Source organism: Xiphophorus couchianus, chromosome 16 (genome assembly GCF_001444195.1).
Source record: "Xiphophorus couchianus chromosome 16, X_couchianus-1.0, whole genome shotgun sequence".
Taxonomy (NCBI): domain Eukaryota; kingdom Metazoa; phylum Chordata; class Actinopteri; order Cyprinodontiformes; family Poeciliidae; genus Xiphophorus; species Xiphophorus couchianus.
In genome coordinates, this window is record NC_040243.1 from 1231934 (window position 1) to 1248626 (window position 16693).

The 16693-nt window shown below is 42.5% G+C and overlaps 1 protein-coding gene across 1 annotated transcript; it reads left to right on the forward strand.

The window, feature by feature from the left end:
• Positions 1–4107: 4107 nt before the first annotated feature.
• Positions 4108–15636, forward strand: foxk2b (forkhead box K2b). Its single transcript, XM_028041921.1, has 9 exons — positions 4108–4619; positions 11147–11341; positions 12366–12519; positions 13057–13203; positions 13281–13474; positions 14123–14325; positions 14406–14639; positions 15045–15242; positions 15301–15636. The coding sequence occupies exons 1-9, from the start codon at positions 4324–4326 to the stop codon at positions 15486–15488; spliced, it is 1809 nt and encodes a 602-aa protein (XP_027897722.1). The 5' UTR covers positions 4108–4323; the 3' UTR covers positions 15489–15636.
• The last annotated feature ends 1057 nt before the right edge of the window (positions 15637–16693 follow it).

Sequence of the window (16693 nt, forward strand, 5' to 3'; positions counted from 1 at the left end):
ACTGTTTTTCTTTCAAAGAGTCGAGTTTTTCAACATGATTTTATTTCTGTTTTTATTTGGCTGCATGCGTTGCATCTTGTTGTGTTCGGTTCTTATAGAGGATCTATTATTATTGTTACACAAAATTATGATTTCTAAATACAATCCAAGCTTTTAAAAAAATCCACCCAGCTGTTTTTAGTCAGTAAGTTCATGTTTTTGGTGTCTGGAAAACAAGCCGCTTCAAAAGCCTCACGATTGTAAAGTCACATTTAAGAAGTACCGTGCTGTTGCCTAGCAACCATAGCGAAGCCCAGTCTTGTTGCCTAGCAACCCAAGCTGAGCTCCAGCTCATTTGGTCAGCTGGTTTTCCTCTGTATTCACTGTACAATGGCTGCTGGAAAACACAAGTGTTCTGTTGTTGACTTACCATCCAGAAACCACTCGCTGCATTCTTGTTGGTTGTGCGGGAGGCTCCACTTATGCTTTTCAAAGATGTATTGTTGTATAATTGTGTATCTGTTTGCAGCCATTTTAATGTGTGAGTGTAAACGTTGAGTTGGGGGCGTGGCCAGCAGCAGCTAATTTGGATTTAAAGTGACAAAACACCCTGAAACAAATAAAAATAAGCAGAACTGAGCAGACTAAAATCTATAAATGTAATGCACTTGTTTTGTATAGGCCATGGAGCTCTCAAACTAATAAGTTGTGTTTAAATCTCAGCTCATGAAGACGGGACATTTGAAGGACAGAAAAGGAAAACCGTCTGTCTGCATAGATAAACTTTAACAGATCATTGACTGCTCAGAGGAAAATATGACAGAATAACCAGACGGTACATCCTTGGTGTTGTCCTCTGACCGACTGGACTCCGGTCCAGGCTCCGCCCCGCACGCTGCAGCTTACCAAGGCATTCACACTGATCCGCTCCGTACAGAGGAACACAAACTAAATGCAAACCAGCAAAAACCCACAGCTTCCTTCTAGCGCTGAACGTTTCTGTACATTTATTATAATAAGTGTTGAGCATTTTAAATCACTGTCCCATAATCTCTTTCTTCTTTTCCAGCACAGCGTGTCGGTCATTAAAGATTTGCCTCTGGTGGGGCTTTAGGGGCAGTTAAAGTTCATCTGCATGCAGAGAAGAAATGCTTGACATCAGAAAGATAAAGTGGTTCTTTGAGACTGTCGTATTGCATATGATGATATTGATAAAACAGTCGTAGTTTGATGTGATATTTTGTGCAGCTCATTTGTTATTTATTCTGACGTTTTATGCTGTGTTGACCCTTTAGATCAGGGGTCAAACTGCAGTCCTGGAGGGCCGCTGCCCTGCAGCTTTTAGATGAGCCTCTGCTGCACCACCTGAACAGATTAATTAGGTCATTAAGGTTCTGGAGATCTGATCCACACCAGAAGGTAATGTAGCCGTTTCCTTCCAGTGTTTTGTACCTGTGGCTCATCTAAAACCTGCAGGGCAGTTTTTTTTTTTTGGAGGCCTGCAGTTTGACTCCTGTGCTTCAGAGCCTGAGCAGAGGCTGAACCAGCTTTATGTGCAGGATCATAACTTTGTTCTATGCATGAAGGAATCCTCACCACAGTTAAATAAACCACTGAGCTTCATGTTGGAGCAGCAGCCCTGCAGCAGGAAGGTTCCCGGTTCGAATCCCAGCCTGGTCTGCATAGAGCTTCATGTTCTAGAATAAAACGCTCTGCTAGGTTACTTCACATTTGTTCTGTTCATGCTTCCTCTGGTTTGGGATCCTGTGCAGCTCAAAGGGTTTCTGCTCTTTTTTACTTTTTTTAAACTTTTGGACAGTTGCTATGATACGTAACCATGGCAACAACATTGTGCTTTTACAACTGATGGCAGCTGATTATCATCTGAAAAGCTCAAATAATACCTGAACTCAGGCCTGTTGCAATAACAAATGTAGCTGGACCATAAATCACTGTAGCGATAAACGATAAAATTGTTATTTTGAGATTATTTTCTATAACGGTAATGACACAATAATGCACAAACACATTCTCATTCTCAAATATCAACAAATTTTACATTCTATTGAACATTTAACACAGGAAGATATTTTAAATATCCAAAATAAAGAAACAAAACAACAGAAACAACAAATAAAATGAATTATGAAGTCTGAGACTAAAACACCAAACTGAAGACTTTTTCTCTTTTCTCTCTTTCTACCAAAAACTGGATGATAAAACAGTAAATCATGCATATGGAAATTATTGAGCTCGTTTTTATTTATCATGCGGTTAATTGATCTATTATTTATTGTGACAGAACTACCTGATCTTTGACCTTAACTCCCAGAGGAGTTTAAATTCCAGGGTCAGGATGATCATATCCTGGACTCTTACGGCCAGACCGAGATTTAAAGAGCAGACTGACTGCTACAGTTTCAACAACTAATTTCCTTCAGGGATCAATAAAGTATTTTAATTGAATTAAACTGAATGTTTTCTCTGTGTTGGTTCTGTCTGCTGCTCCGGCCTCCCGCAGTCCAGACATGTCAGACTCCTTAGTTTCTCTCTGTTGCTCTTAGGAAGTGTTTGTGGTGTCTTTCCTGCCCTGTGACGTACAAGTCACCTCTCCGCCTCTACCTGCACAGGTAAACATGTAAAGGTGGGCAACCTGACTTTACAACCGGTGTGTAAAGTGACATTTATCTGGTTCTTGTTAACAAACCGTGCGGCTGAATTGTGACATAACAGACGGCAGAGCAGATTTAACACGTGCAGGAAAACTATGTGTTGCTGTTTACAATAATCTTATAGTACTCATGCAGCAACAAGACGCTGCAAAGACCTCAGAGTAAAACCAGACATGGACTCTGGTGGAATACCACCGTGGCTTTGCAGCGCTGCGGTGGAAAAGCCACAGCAGAGCGGACTCCTTCACATCCACACTCCCACAACTACACCCAGTTTATTCCCAGGTAACAGCGAGAATCCGGGGCTGGTGTCAAGAAACTGCCGCGGATTATCGGTTATCTGTAAATGTGGTGATTTTGGAGGATGATAGCATGTGTTCCCCTATCGATCCACTCTCGTCCTGCTGCGACAGGCTCCGCCTCTTACCTCAGCCCGAAACATAGACCTATGAACATAGACGCTGAGTGAAAAGCAGGGTCGACCACCCAATAATAATAATAATAATAATAATAATAATAATAATAATAATAATGAATTTTGGTAGTAGTAGCATAACGTCTTAAAGAGTTTAACAGCAATCTGTTAAATAATAGTTAATTAAAAATAATTTATTTTGATTAAAATTGTAAATTGCCAGTACTCATCTTCAATAATTAAAAAACAACGTTAAAAGGTTTCACATCGAGCCTTAAAAAACACAAAGCACATCGTATTGTTCCTTATAAGGTTCCATACATGCAAGTATGTCGTTTATATTCTCATGTATGTTTATATACGAGGTGTGGGTGTGCATTTATTTATTTATTTATTTATTCTAGTTGTATCTTTTAATTTAAGTTACTTTTTTAACATGATGATCCTTGTCTGTTTTTAATTTTTCTCCCTGTTCCACTCTGCCATTATATTGCATCTTGTGGACAAATAAAATGTTACTGAATTTAATTGAATTGAACTGAATATTGTTATAAATGACCAAATAGATGGTTCAGTATATCTTCAGGTGTGCATTAAAGTATGTTTGGGTGAATTTTCAGAACATTATGAAGATATTATTTACATTTGTTTCAATAGTCACTAATATTAGTACTACTACGGACATATATTATATATTAATAAAACTTAGTTTATCGTAAACTTATTCATTTAATCATAAAATCATATTTCCAAACTTACCTTTATGGATGTCGGAGAGGCCTGCCACTAGCAATATGGCGGACGCGCTGACGAATTGTTCCTTCTGGCAAGGAAGAAGATGCGACGTCTACTCGTTTACGTCTATGTTCCCAACAGCATATGCACGTACAACAGCTACACACCAACCGACCTTGAATATGTCCTCTGAAAAATACTCGTATGTGATTGGCTGAAGTTACAGAGTTCCATCACCTTCCTGCATTGTGATTGGCGGACGTCGGTGGCAGTTACACCCTACCCGCCTCTGGCCTCTTTTGGTTGGCTGCCTCCGCTCCCCTTTCTCTCGGCGGTGGGTCGGAGCCGCTGTCCCTGGCCTCGCATGTTTCCCTCTGGATTCCTGTTTTCAGTTTGATGCCCCTCTTGTAGATGCGCTCCATTTGAACGCCTTTGAAGGGCCACAGTCGGACGTGCGTGCTGTGGTGTTTAGTTACCCCCAACATTTTTATTTTGAGGCGTTTCGAGGCTCCAACCCCGAACATGGCTGTTCAAGTTAGCGGATCGTCTGGGCCGATTGCCCGGCTAGAGGGCCGTGAATTCGAATACATGATGAAGAAGCGCTCGGTGACCATCGGCCGGAACTCCTCTCAGGGCTCCGTGGACGTCAGCATGGGCCACTCGAGCTTCATCTCGCGGCGGCACCTGGAGATATTCACGGCCAGCGACGACGGCACCGGCAGCGGGGACTTCTACCTGAGGTGTCTGGGTAAAAACGGGGTGTTTGTGGACGGAGTGTTCCTAAGACGGGGCGCCCCTCCTCTGCAGCTACCACGAATGTAAGTTCACCCTCCAGCACCGCCACCCATCGGGGGCAACGGGGGCAGTACCCGGAGCACCCGGACAGCTGAAGTTAACATTTAACAACACTAGGTTTACATTTGCGAGCAAGGGTCGAGAGCACCACGTGTTTAGCATGTTAGCAAGAAGTCCGCATCCTGTTTCCTAAAGCCCTTCTCTTTGTTGACATTCCTGTTAGCAACGTTTTCACGAGCCTGCTGCCGTCATTCCACGCACATTCCACAGTCCACCCGTGGGTCAGCTCGGCCTTTCTCTGCCCCCGCTGCGCTTATATTGGAGCTAGTTGATGTTTATGCGCCTCTTATTGAAAATGGTGCTATTTTGCACATTTCCATTCAGAAATGTGCTGCCATGATGCAGTAAAATCGCCACTCTGCGGTGTTTTCCCACTGTGGGTTGTGTGTATTAATTGTGAATGAATCTCTTCTCGACCCCTGAACGTAAACAAACCAGCCGGTCTCCGCCCTGCGCTGCACAATTTGCACAAGCCGTGACCTCCAGTCCACTAAATCAGATCCCAGAGCTCCTTTCTCCGCGTAGTAAACACACCTGAACGCATCACGGTTGCATTTAAACTCCACTTTGCGCTTCAGGAGCGACTTTACCGATAAAACATGCGGTAGAATCTAAACAGTCTGAGATCTCAGGAAACTGGTTCCTGTCACTTTCCCAGTCGACTGAATCTCATATTATCCTCATAAATGTTTCTAGTTTAAACTGAGAAGAAAAATAATAAATGTGTAAAGTTTTATTTACTAGATATCTAATATGGCGACAAAACAACAACAAACAGAAAGCTGCTCAGTTTTTGCAATAATGTTTCACCATAATATAGAATGAGGAAATATCTTGTACAAATGTTGACTGTTAGTATGAGAGCAACAGTTAAAAAATCCTGCTTTAAAGTTACAGTTCACTACGGCTCAATTAATACAAATTCAAATATGGGTTTTTAAGGTTTTTCTTGGTTTTTAAGTAAACAAATATTTTTCAGTTTCTGAAATTTATTTGGTTTCATTTTATTCTGAAACACAAACTGTAAAGTTCAGAACTGACAGGAGGTTTGTTTTGGGATGAATGGATTAAACATTACAACTGCTTGAAAACAGGCAGCATAGATACATGTATATATATATATATAGATATTAAACAGAATCATGTCTGAGAATAAAACATGATTAAACCCTGAGATGTGATAATCCAGAGTTTCTGCTCTGGCAGCTGCGTTTGGACCCGGACCTGTTCTGAACGTTTTGGACTCGCCTCTCTTTCTCTGCATGATGAACCTTCATCCTCCCAAACAGCTGGAAGTTTCCTCTGCTTGGTTCTGGTGTCACTTTTTAAAGTTTCCCTACAGAACGTGGCGTTACATTCTTGGTTCCCAACATAAACATTCTGCATGTGTTCAGGCTGAAGTGACTCTGTTTTCGTTCATTAATCCCCTAATAGTTTAGTATTTTCACCTGTTATGACTTGTTAAAATGTTAATAAGCTCTTTTTAATTTTGTGCAGATTTCATATCAAACCATTTTCCATAATTATGGTTCCAAGCTTCATTTGATCCAGTCGTTTCTTCTGCAATCTAACTGATTAAACCAGAATAAGTCAGCGCCCCCTGGTGGTAGATGTTATTTATCAAATGTTAGAAAAGCCGATGGTGATAATGTTCGTAAATTTTTAAGTTTATCAGTTGTGATTTATGCCCATTTTCTCCTGAGTATTTTGGTTTAAGTCGTTAATGTTCAGTGTGAGAAACTGGCTAATTATTAAAAATGCAAGTTTGTAACACTTGTGTTACGTTAGCTTGCCATTATCGCTCCAAACTGTCTTCTGCAGTATGAAAATTGTACGATATATTCGCAATACATCGTTCAGCATTATTGGTGTCATTAAACCACATTTTCTTAGAATAAAAACTAAAGATCGTAAGATGTCAGATCGGGAAGAAAATGTCCGGTAAGTGGTGCGTGGTCATTCCTGCCAGTAGAAGAAGATGTAAAAATCTTTAAAAAATCACAGTTATAGAAAGTTACATAATTTCATGGTTTTTCTTTTAGTTTTTAATCCAAACTAAATGCAAACTATTTATTTGTTTTATGACCAACATCTCAGTCACATTATCCCTATTGGTTGCTTTTTCAGCTTTTATTTTATTTAATCACCTCCACACACACATTCTCTCTCTCTCTCTCTCTTTCTGTCCTGGGAACTTTATCCAATTATCCCAAATGATTAAAAACAGAAAAATCTGGAATCTTGAAGGACAGAAATGGTTGTGAATCCAGATTAAAAATCTAAGTAAACTAAAGACATGAAAGGAAAATGTAAAAACATGCATCTGATATGATATGTGAAAAACATTTCACATTAAGGCCTGAAAATATTATCAACCATTTTAATGTTGCTAAAATGACAAATTGAGTGAAATAAAACATTTTTAAGTTGTTTGTAGAATTGCAGTCATGGCAACAACATGGCTCTGACTTTTTTTATTACTATTTTTTTAAATTTTTGTTCATAATAAAAAAATTTTCGTTGAGGTTTTGTATGCTGGGACAATTCCTCTCTGTGATTTTTGAGGTGTTTTTGCTCTTATTGTTCTCCATATTCCCAGATGGGGGTTTAAAGATTAGTGGCAAAAGCAAAGGAGGTGGATTAGCAGAGCTAACTAACAACTGATGGTTTCCTCCTGGATGTTTCTGTGGAATGTCGTCTCTGCTGCTTTCATACGGCTGTCAGCAGGTCACACAGCAGCAGTCTTCAGTCAGAGGCCTCTTTAGGTCCTTTGCAAGACTGACTGCTACCTGAGGTTCTTCTCTCTGAAGATACTTTAAGGCTGAGTTGCACCAGTTTCTTTTGGAATAAGTATTTTTTAATAGATGGGAAGTTTTAAGGTGTTTCTATGTCTCTTTCTGTTTGCAGTAGCTCTGTGAAGCAGAAGCTCCATCGCAGCCCAACATGTTTCTGCCGCTTTGTTTTGGCTGCAAACGAGTCGATTTTTATTTGTTCATCTGAGTATTTTCAGCGTTTGCCGCGTCCCTCACGCCGCCGGCGTTGTTTACATTTTGTTGAGACAGATTTGTTGGAATCTGGTTGCAGCTTTTCACAGCAGCGCCTGCAGTGTAAACAACCTGGCAGCTCCTGCCGGCGCTGCTCAGACTTTGCACACCGCTCTCTCTCTCTCATTGCGCAATCTCCCAACATGAATCCATTTTCTTGCGCTGAGAAAACAGCGACTTGTTTTGACTTGATGCAGTTTCCGTCCTGGGTGAATGTTTTCCTGAAACCTTGAAGGAGTTTACAGTTTTCTGCTTCTCTAACACACACGCACACACACGCACACACACACACACACACACACACCCAGGTCCTCGAGTTGGAGGTAAAATAAGTGACTTTAGATGAGTTTATCTCTGAGGAGCTGTGAGTGGTTTGTGTTGAGGAAGCAGATTGGCAGCGTGAGGGAGCCGCGGCCGCTGGTGTTGCTGGGATTCCTCTGCGGTGATGTCAGTGGATCCAGCAGGGAGGAACGGCCCTTTCCCGCTCCCTGCTGCCTCGCGGCCCGAGCCGCCGCTCTTCCTCCCTGCCTGTCCTCTTTGTTTACATTCTGCTCTGCGCCGGGTGGGGGTGAAATTCAAGTGAAAGCTTTCAGTCGAACAAGCTTTGTTTGTTGCCGTCCTCGCGGCTTAGCAGCGTAGCAACTGTGTTTTCTTTCTCCTTTTTCCAGTTTGTGCCTCATTGTTGCTGTGGGAGAGAAATGGGGTAATAAAGAGGGATCTGTGACGGCACACAGGGTGGGGGGCTCAATCACACCCTGACCTCTGCTTTGATTCTGCTCCAGATCCAGAGTTTTCTAAGCATTAAAGCTTCTGTTTTATTGAAATAAACAGGTTTTTTCTCTTGGTTTTGTTTCAGTTTCCAGAGCAAATATCTGAAATAAGAGAAAACTAACTTCTCAGCAAGATACAGGAGCTTGTTTTAACTAAATAATTCCTTAATATTGATAAAATGTTTGAGTTCCACTGGCAGATTATTTCACTAAAAATATGGGGAAAATATCTTATTTAGTGAAATAATCTTCCAGTGGAACTAGAACCTTTTTATCGGTATTAATGAATTATTCTCTTGAAAAGCTCATACTTCTTGTGAAAAGTTATTTGTAAGTTAGTTTTGTCTTATTGCGACTGTACTAAGATGTTTGCACTAGAAACTAGACCAAAACTACTTAGTAAGATTTTGTGTTTTTACAGTGTAAAGTTACTTTCTGTGATTTCAACAGGACAGCAGCAGTTTAAATCATGTTTTATTGAAAACATTTCTTATCAAAGATAAATCCCGGCTCCATAATTCCTGTTAAAAATATTCCTTTCTGTTTTTCCACTGATGATCGACCGATACTCGCAGGAGAAACCGATTTTATCTGAAAATCAGAGACGTTGTCGCTGTATTTGGTGACTTTTCCGACCAAATGAATCGGCATCAGCAGGTGTGTTTTATTAAAGACCTGTGATTGGCCATAAAACTGCAGTCAGTGCAGCAGTAAAGGTTTAGGGCTGAAATCATTAATCGATTTTTAGTTATCAATTCATCATTAACTGGAGCATAAAGATTCAAAAAGGCCATTTTGCTGAAAGAACAACATGTATAGAGCAATAATAAAGCCAAAACTATGAAAATTCCAACATTTAGCATTTTAGATTTTAAAAAAATTATTTTTCAGTAAATATGTTTTTCCCATAACTCATCAAGTGTCAGTTTTACCTTTACCTGATTCAAATTCTGTAACAAATATCTCGTATTAAGTACCTTTTGCTGTCCAATTATTAATAAAAAATAATTAACAGATTAGTAGATGGTTTTTATTTAGCTGCAGAAGCATCAAGCGTTTATTAAAATGTTTTTTTGCATTTTAGGATTAAAAAAAAATTTTTTTCTTATTCAAAAAACTAACAGAACTTTTTGCTTATTTGCATCTTTTATTAAACTTAAGTGATTAAGTAAAAATTAGCAGCATGTCAGAGTTTTTATTAAATTAATTGATTACTAAAATAGTCGTTAGTTGCAGCCCTACAGTTTTAAAAAAAAATATGATTTCATATGTGATAAATGATCACAGGGCGGATTTATCGTTGCACAACCTTAAGAGACAAACTGGACGGTTTGACCTGTTTTTACGTCAGAAACTCTAAAAACGGTCAAATAAATGTAAAATTCACCACCATGATCCGTCTGACTTTAAAACGGTTTTAAGTTTAAACATCCATCCGTTTCTGTTTTTCCTTCCGTGTTGTGCCGCCATGTGAAGCTGAGTATTTCCAGTATGTTTTATGAACTGCGGTGACATGAGGAAGCTGTCAGGTTATTGATGTATATTTGGATTTCATAGAGCGCTGACAGTCTCTGGATGAGTCTGATGTTATTTTCACCGCCTCAGCTCCTCCTGAGGCGCTTCAGGATCCTGGGAGACGCAGCACAGCCAGTTCAGACGAAGGTAGCTAACGCTAGTCAATGCTAACGCTAGCCAATGCTAACGCTAGCCAATGCTAGCTCTGTGAGAACCTGGTGCAGGAAACTGAAAGTATGTTTTAGCTCCTTTTGTCATAAAAGGAGATAAAACATGTTGAACAATGGATATTCTGCATTTGGGAAGGAAGAAATGTCCTAAAATATGAGCTATGAGTAAATTAGACGGTTTGCAGCTGTAATAGTTTTATTGGTGGCAACATGGGCAGTTACCCAGGGCAGCAAGAGAGAAAAGGGAGGAAGGCGGCTGTGGCAGCAGCTGAATTTTTATGTATTTATTTATTTCGCGCTGCGTCCCCATGGCAACAGATCCTACATGTTTTTTCGTTTATTTAGAAGATTCCTCATTTGCGAAAGCATAAGTTAAAATTCTGAGAAAAATCGTAGAATTCCAGGAATTCTAAGAATTTTCTTAAAACAGAATTAATTTTAGAATTTTCCTAATTAGTCTTTGGACTAATTTTAGTCGTAGGACTAAAACGAGAAACTAATTTTAGTCCTGGGATTCTTTGGGAATCCCTGATGTTTTACTGGCCTAGTCAAAGTTCTGGTTTCCATCAGTGGGCGGATTCTAACTACTTTGACTTGTAGGAAACTTTTAATTGAGCATTAAAGGTAACAAACATAAAGTAAAGAAGAGCTTCAGGTCGGGGGTAAAATGAAAAGCTTGTCCCCGGTTCTGTCCTGGTTCGTTTTATTTATTATTATTTTACTCTGTTTTTGTTTTAACAGCATGAAAAAGTTTAGATGTATTTAAAAATCTCTATATTTTTGATCAGGATCCTTTTGCTCCCTGCTGGGTAGAGGCAACATTTTCTTTAAATTCTCAAACTGAATCCAGTTTTTTTGTTTTATTTTTAGTTCGTCAGCCATTTAAAACACTTTACAGTCCAGATTTTTCTTTTTCTCCACTGACGTGTCGATGAGGCGCCTTCAGGCTGACTTTCTCTGTTTTCTACGTCGTTTTCTGATTTTTCTGCAGGTGCACGTTCAGGTTTCCCAGCACCAACATTAAGATCAACTTCACGGCGCTGTCCAGCGGGAAGAAGGCCAAGCGAGAGGCGCCAGAGTCCCCAGTGAAACCAGTACAGCCTCAGATCTCCCCACTTACCATCAACATTCCAGACAACATCGCTCACCTGATGAGCCCGCTGCCGTCTCCCACTGGCACCATCAGGTACCCGCAAAAAGATCCACCTGCAAAACCATCCGTCAAAGGTTAAAGGTCGGAGGAAACCAGCAGGTTGTTAAAACGCAGCTCCTCCAGAGCCGCCGCTCTGGTAAACATAAACATTCGGTATCCATGGATCCATCAAAAAGACACTTTTGATAAACGGAGCTCTGGTAGTGTCAAAACACGCTTGTATTTTTTTGAGTAAAATTTGCTGAAATTATTTTCAAAAAATCCACTGAAATTCGAGTCAAATATAACAATTTCTAACTGGATAAAGAATATTGGTATTTTAAAAAAATACAAGCAATTTTAGCCATTAGAACAAGTTTATCAATCAGTCAAGTTTATTTGTGTAAAACATTTCAGCAGCAAGACGTTTGAAATGCTAAACATCATAAAACACAAAAATACAAAGCAATAAAAAACACCATAAAGCCAAAAGTTTAGAAACCAATAACATTCTGATGAGTGACATCATCAATATCATCAATACAATATCAATATCAATACACGTCAAATATGTTGGTCCACGTTTCATTCATGATGATTCAAAAGCAGCTCAGAACAGGACGCTTTTATTCTGAAGGGACTCGGTGTTTCCTTCTATTACACTTATTTACACATAATTAGTTATTTACAGTTAATTAGTTATTTACGGTTATTTTTGCTAATTATGAAGCAAATAATAAAAGTTCTGTCATGTTTGGCCAGACAGAAAGACTCGGCATCAGACAGTTAGTTAATGAGAATAAATAGTAAATTGCAATATTTTCAGAAATATTGTAGTTTTTAGCTGCTCTGAACCTTGGTGGCCTGTGATGATGGAGTCATGTTTCCATTTCATCCGTTTCCATCCCGTTGCTCCTGAAGTCGTTGCCGTGTTGCCAGTCAGGCCGATTTGCGTCGCCGCGGCCAGATGAGCTCATTTGAAGCAAACGTTACGTTTTAAGCTCCAGATCCAGTCATTTTGTCCTGATTTGGTTGAACAACATGAAACTCATGGTGTTGGTGTGTTTGTTCCTGGCAGCGCTGCTAACTCCTGCCCCTCCAGCCCCCGGGGGGCGGGCTCCTCAGGCTACAGGATGGGGGGCCGCATGGTCAGCTCCGTGGAGCTGCAGCTCATCAACGACAACTCGCAGCCTGAGAACGACAAAGAGGCCTCCGGAGGGGACAGCCCCAAGGTCAGCAGGGTCCTGAAAACACAGCGCAGAAAGTTACTAATCACACTGGCAGCATTTCATACCGGGGGGGCCAAAGTGCGGCCCGTGGGCCATTTCTGGCCCAGGGACTGATTTTGTGCGGTCCCCGACTGCAATCCAAGAATGATACAAATTTTATCACAGACATTATTTCCTTACAGTGGAAACTGTTCATTATAACACAAAGTATTTGATTTTTTAAACCACGAGACTTTTACTGAACAGCCGACTTTGCTGAACCCAAATCAGCTTTTTATAATTTACTAAACTTGGCTAAATATAGCAAACATATCCTGTTCTCAAACTCAGATAAATTTGTTCAATTGAGCAAAAAAAATTGAAAACTAGACAACAAACGTGCAAAATCTGTGTTTTTATTTGTACTTTTTGGTATTTTACTGGCCGTTTTTGGTGTTTTTAATCAAACTTAGTTGTATTTCTTGTTTTCTGATTAGTTGTGAAGCATTTAGTCAGCTGATGTTGCAGTAAATGTGCCGTTTCCTGTGCTGCTCTCTGCAGGACGACTCCAAGCCGCCGTACTCCTATGCACAGCTGATCGTCCAGGCCATAACGCTGGCGCAGGACAAGCAGCTCACACTAAACGGAATCTACAATCACATCACCAAGAACTACCCGTACTACAGGACCGCCGACAAGGGCTGGCAGGTGAGTCCCACCGCAGCCCGCTGCTTCTCCTCCTCCTCCTCTTCCTCTTCCTCCTGTCACCGCTTGTCTCGCTGCAGAACTCGATCCGTCACAACCTGTCGCTGAACCGATACTTCATCAAAGTGGCGCGGTCGCAGGAAGAGCCGGGGAAAGGTTCGTTCTGGAGGATAGACCCGTCGTCGGAGGCCAAGCTCATCGAGCAGGCCTTCAGGAAACGACGGCCCCGCGGGGTCCCCTGCTTCCGGACCCCACATGGACCCCTCTCCTCCAGGTCGGCCCCAAAGATGGACGACTCACACAGCGGCACCGCACACAAACTTGAGCTTATTTTAGATAAAGGAAACATGAAGCTGCTCAGATCAGATTGAAACTTCTGGGTCAAAATGAAGCATTTAGAAATTACAACATTAACAATTATTAGCAATCGATTATTCTATTGATTTTTCTGCTGATTAATCAAATCAGCAAACAAAAAAACATCAAGTTCTGCAGAATCTACTTAATCGTGTTTGGAGTTTTACTCATACTTAAAAAATAACATTTAATAATAAATAATAAATGGATTTAACAATCCATTTATTCCTACTAAAATGAAAAACCTGCATATTGAACCTCCAGTTCAGCTCTGATGTGTTTTAGTGATTAAATCCTTAAACACTTTAAACAAGAATTAAGATTTAAGCAACAAATAGTTTCATCTCAGGCCTTTAATCAGCTGCAGCTGCTGCACATTTCCTGCAACCTGGCTAATGACCAGCAGGGGGCGATTATCGCATTGCAGCAGGATATTTTCTTCTTTCCTCTCTTCTCAGGGAAAGTTTAACTTTTGTGTTTATGTCTCATTTTTACTTTATTCCAGTTCTAACCAAACATGAGGACAATACTAAACATTGTGTTCATTTCGCTGTCTGACCTGCAGGAGCGCTCCAGCGTCCCCCAATCACTCCGGGGTGCTCTCCGCTCACTCCAGCGGGGTGCAGACCCCGGACAGTCTGTCCCGGGAGGGCTCCCCGGTGCCCCTGGAGCCGGACACGCCCTCCGCGCCCCCCCCAGTTCCCACCGCCACCGTCCAGCCCAAACTGGCGGTCATCCAGGAAGCACGCTTTGCACAAAACACACCAGGTGCCACATCGTCATTCTTCTTCTTCTTCTTCCCTTCCAGACTGCAGCTCTGTTGCTAACCTGTCCCCCCTCTGGTCCAGGCTCTGCGGTCAGCAGCCAGCCGGTCCTCATAGCGGTCCAGCGCCAGTTACCTCAGACCATCAAGCCAGTGACTTACACCATGGCGTCCCCAGTGAGCACCAGCAGCTCCCAGCCCGCCGTCCAGACCGTCCACGTCCTGCAGCAGATCCCGGCCGGCTCCACCGTCATCGCCCAGCCGGCCGCCATCATCAAGAGCGAACCGCAGGAGAACGGGGAGCACACGGAGGTCAAAGGTGAGACCTGGAAGCAGGAGGAGAACCTTTCAGGAAGGAGCTCTGGTCCTTTTTGGGGGGCGGAGCTTATCGATGGTTAGCAGGGAAACGTTTCTGATTGGCTGAATTCTTCCAGGGTTTAAACACTGTGTATTTAGACCTGTTGTTATGGTAACAAGTTTTGCTGGGTCATTAATTGTCCCTGAAATAATTACAATAAATTATAATAGTCACTTTGAGACCATTGTTAACTAATAGCATAAAAATGGCACAGCAATCAAATACATCTCTGTAAACAACAATTCAAAATATATGAATCGTCAGAATGGATGAAGCTTATTTTAACTTACTATGTGACTAATTAATTATTGCGTCAGGCTTATTGATTGGTGATTAATAGATAATATCTGCTTCCTCTCCGTCCAGTGAAAGTGGAGGCGGTTCCCAGCATCAGTTCTTTGGGCGCCTCCAGTCGCATCATCCAGAGCTCCCAGTCGGCGGCGCTGCAGACGGTCACCATCGTGCAGCAGGCGCCGGTGGGTCAGCACCAGCTGCCCATCAAGGCCATCACCCAGAACGGCACCCATGGCCTGACCACCGCCCTGCAGGCGCCCTCCAGCTCAGGTGAGACGCCAGGTAGCCGCTAGCTGCTAGCTGCCGCTAACTCTGCTGTCCTCTGCAGTCCCGGCCGCCGCCAGCCCCCTCCACCTGCTGGCCACCCACGCCTCCGCCTTGCTCCCCACCAAGCGGCAGAACGGAGACCAGCTGGCGGGGGAGCAGCCGGACGCCAAGCGAGGGAAACCCGAGGAGGAAACGCCCGCCGTCGCCGTGGAGACGGACTCGCCAGCAGCCGGAGAGCAACCGAACTAGCCGTCTGGACGCCGCGCCGCAGAGCTCCGCCCCGCCCCGCCCACCGTCTCTCTCTCTCTCTCGCCCCGTCGTTTGTTTCGTTTCTCCTCCCGCCGCTGACGACCGAGGTGCCAAACGGAGAACCCCCCCTCACGCCCGCCGCCGCTTTAAAAACTGGAACAAAGAAACTCGAAGTTTCCGTGTGAGCCGTGACCGAAGCCTTAGCAACAACGAGCCGACCTTTGACCTCCGGCTCGGGCTGGACGCCGCCTTTCTGTCGCATCTACCTCAGAGCAGATCGGAGCCTCCGGCAGCCAGCAGGACCCCCTCAGACCCCCCCAACCCGACGTGACCAACCAGGCGGCTCGTTTCTCCGTTTTTATCGGTCGAATCCAGACAAAGTCATAAGGGATCAACTTGGAGCCAATCTTTAATTCCTGTCAGCTAGCCGCTCATTACTGACCCTGTTAATCGCAGCTGTACGTAGAAATTCAGTATTCTGTGGTTCAACATGTGGAGCATAGCAGTTTTTTAATGTATTTACACTTAACTAGAGACGTAACAAACTAAAGGAAGCGGAGACATTTCAGAAACTAAGTTAGAGGACTTTTTACGTGAACTTTTTCTGTTTGGTGAAAACGCTGTAACAGTTTTTGGTAAACCCTCTTCTGTCCCCCCTCCCCTACATGTTGCTTACGATCCGGCTTCGTTGCTCGGCCCGCGCAGATCTGCGTGTGCAGCTCCAGGCGCCGACCCTGCATGAATCCGACGACAGAGAAGTCAGAGAGAGGCCAGAGCTGCACTTGATTTAAATGTTTTTATTTCTCTTCCTGCTCCTCTTCTTCTTCTGTTTCCATCACACACACACACACACACACACACCCCCTCATGGTCCCTCCAGGCTGTGTTGATGTTGTGGTGTTGGCAGACCCCCTCACCCCTCACACATTCATTTGCTTATTACGTATTTTGCTCTGTTCAGGCGACCTGGCGAGTCTGTTTCTGATTGTACACGTTCCAAACAATAGTAAGAAAAGAAATTGATGTTTGTTCTGCTTCAGTGGAGAAATGCTTTTTTTAAATAAATTAATTTAAAGTCCTTAAAATCTTTTTGTTTTGAACTTTTTTCATGTTGAAATTAATTTTTGGGGTAGTTCTCCAGTCATCCTGAAGAGGGCAGTGTAGGCTAGTTTTCAACATTGTTCGACTAAATCTGGTAAAAAGTT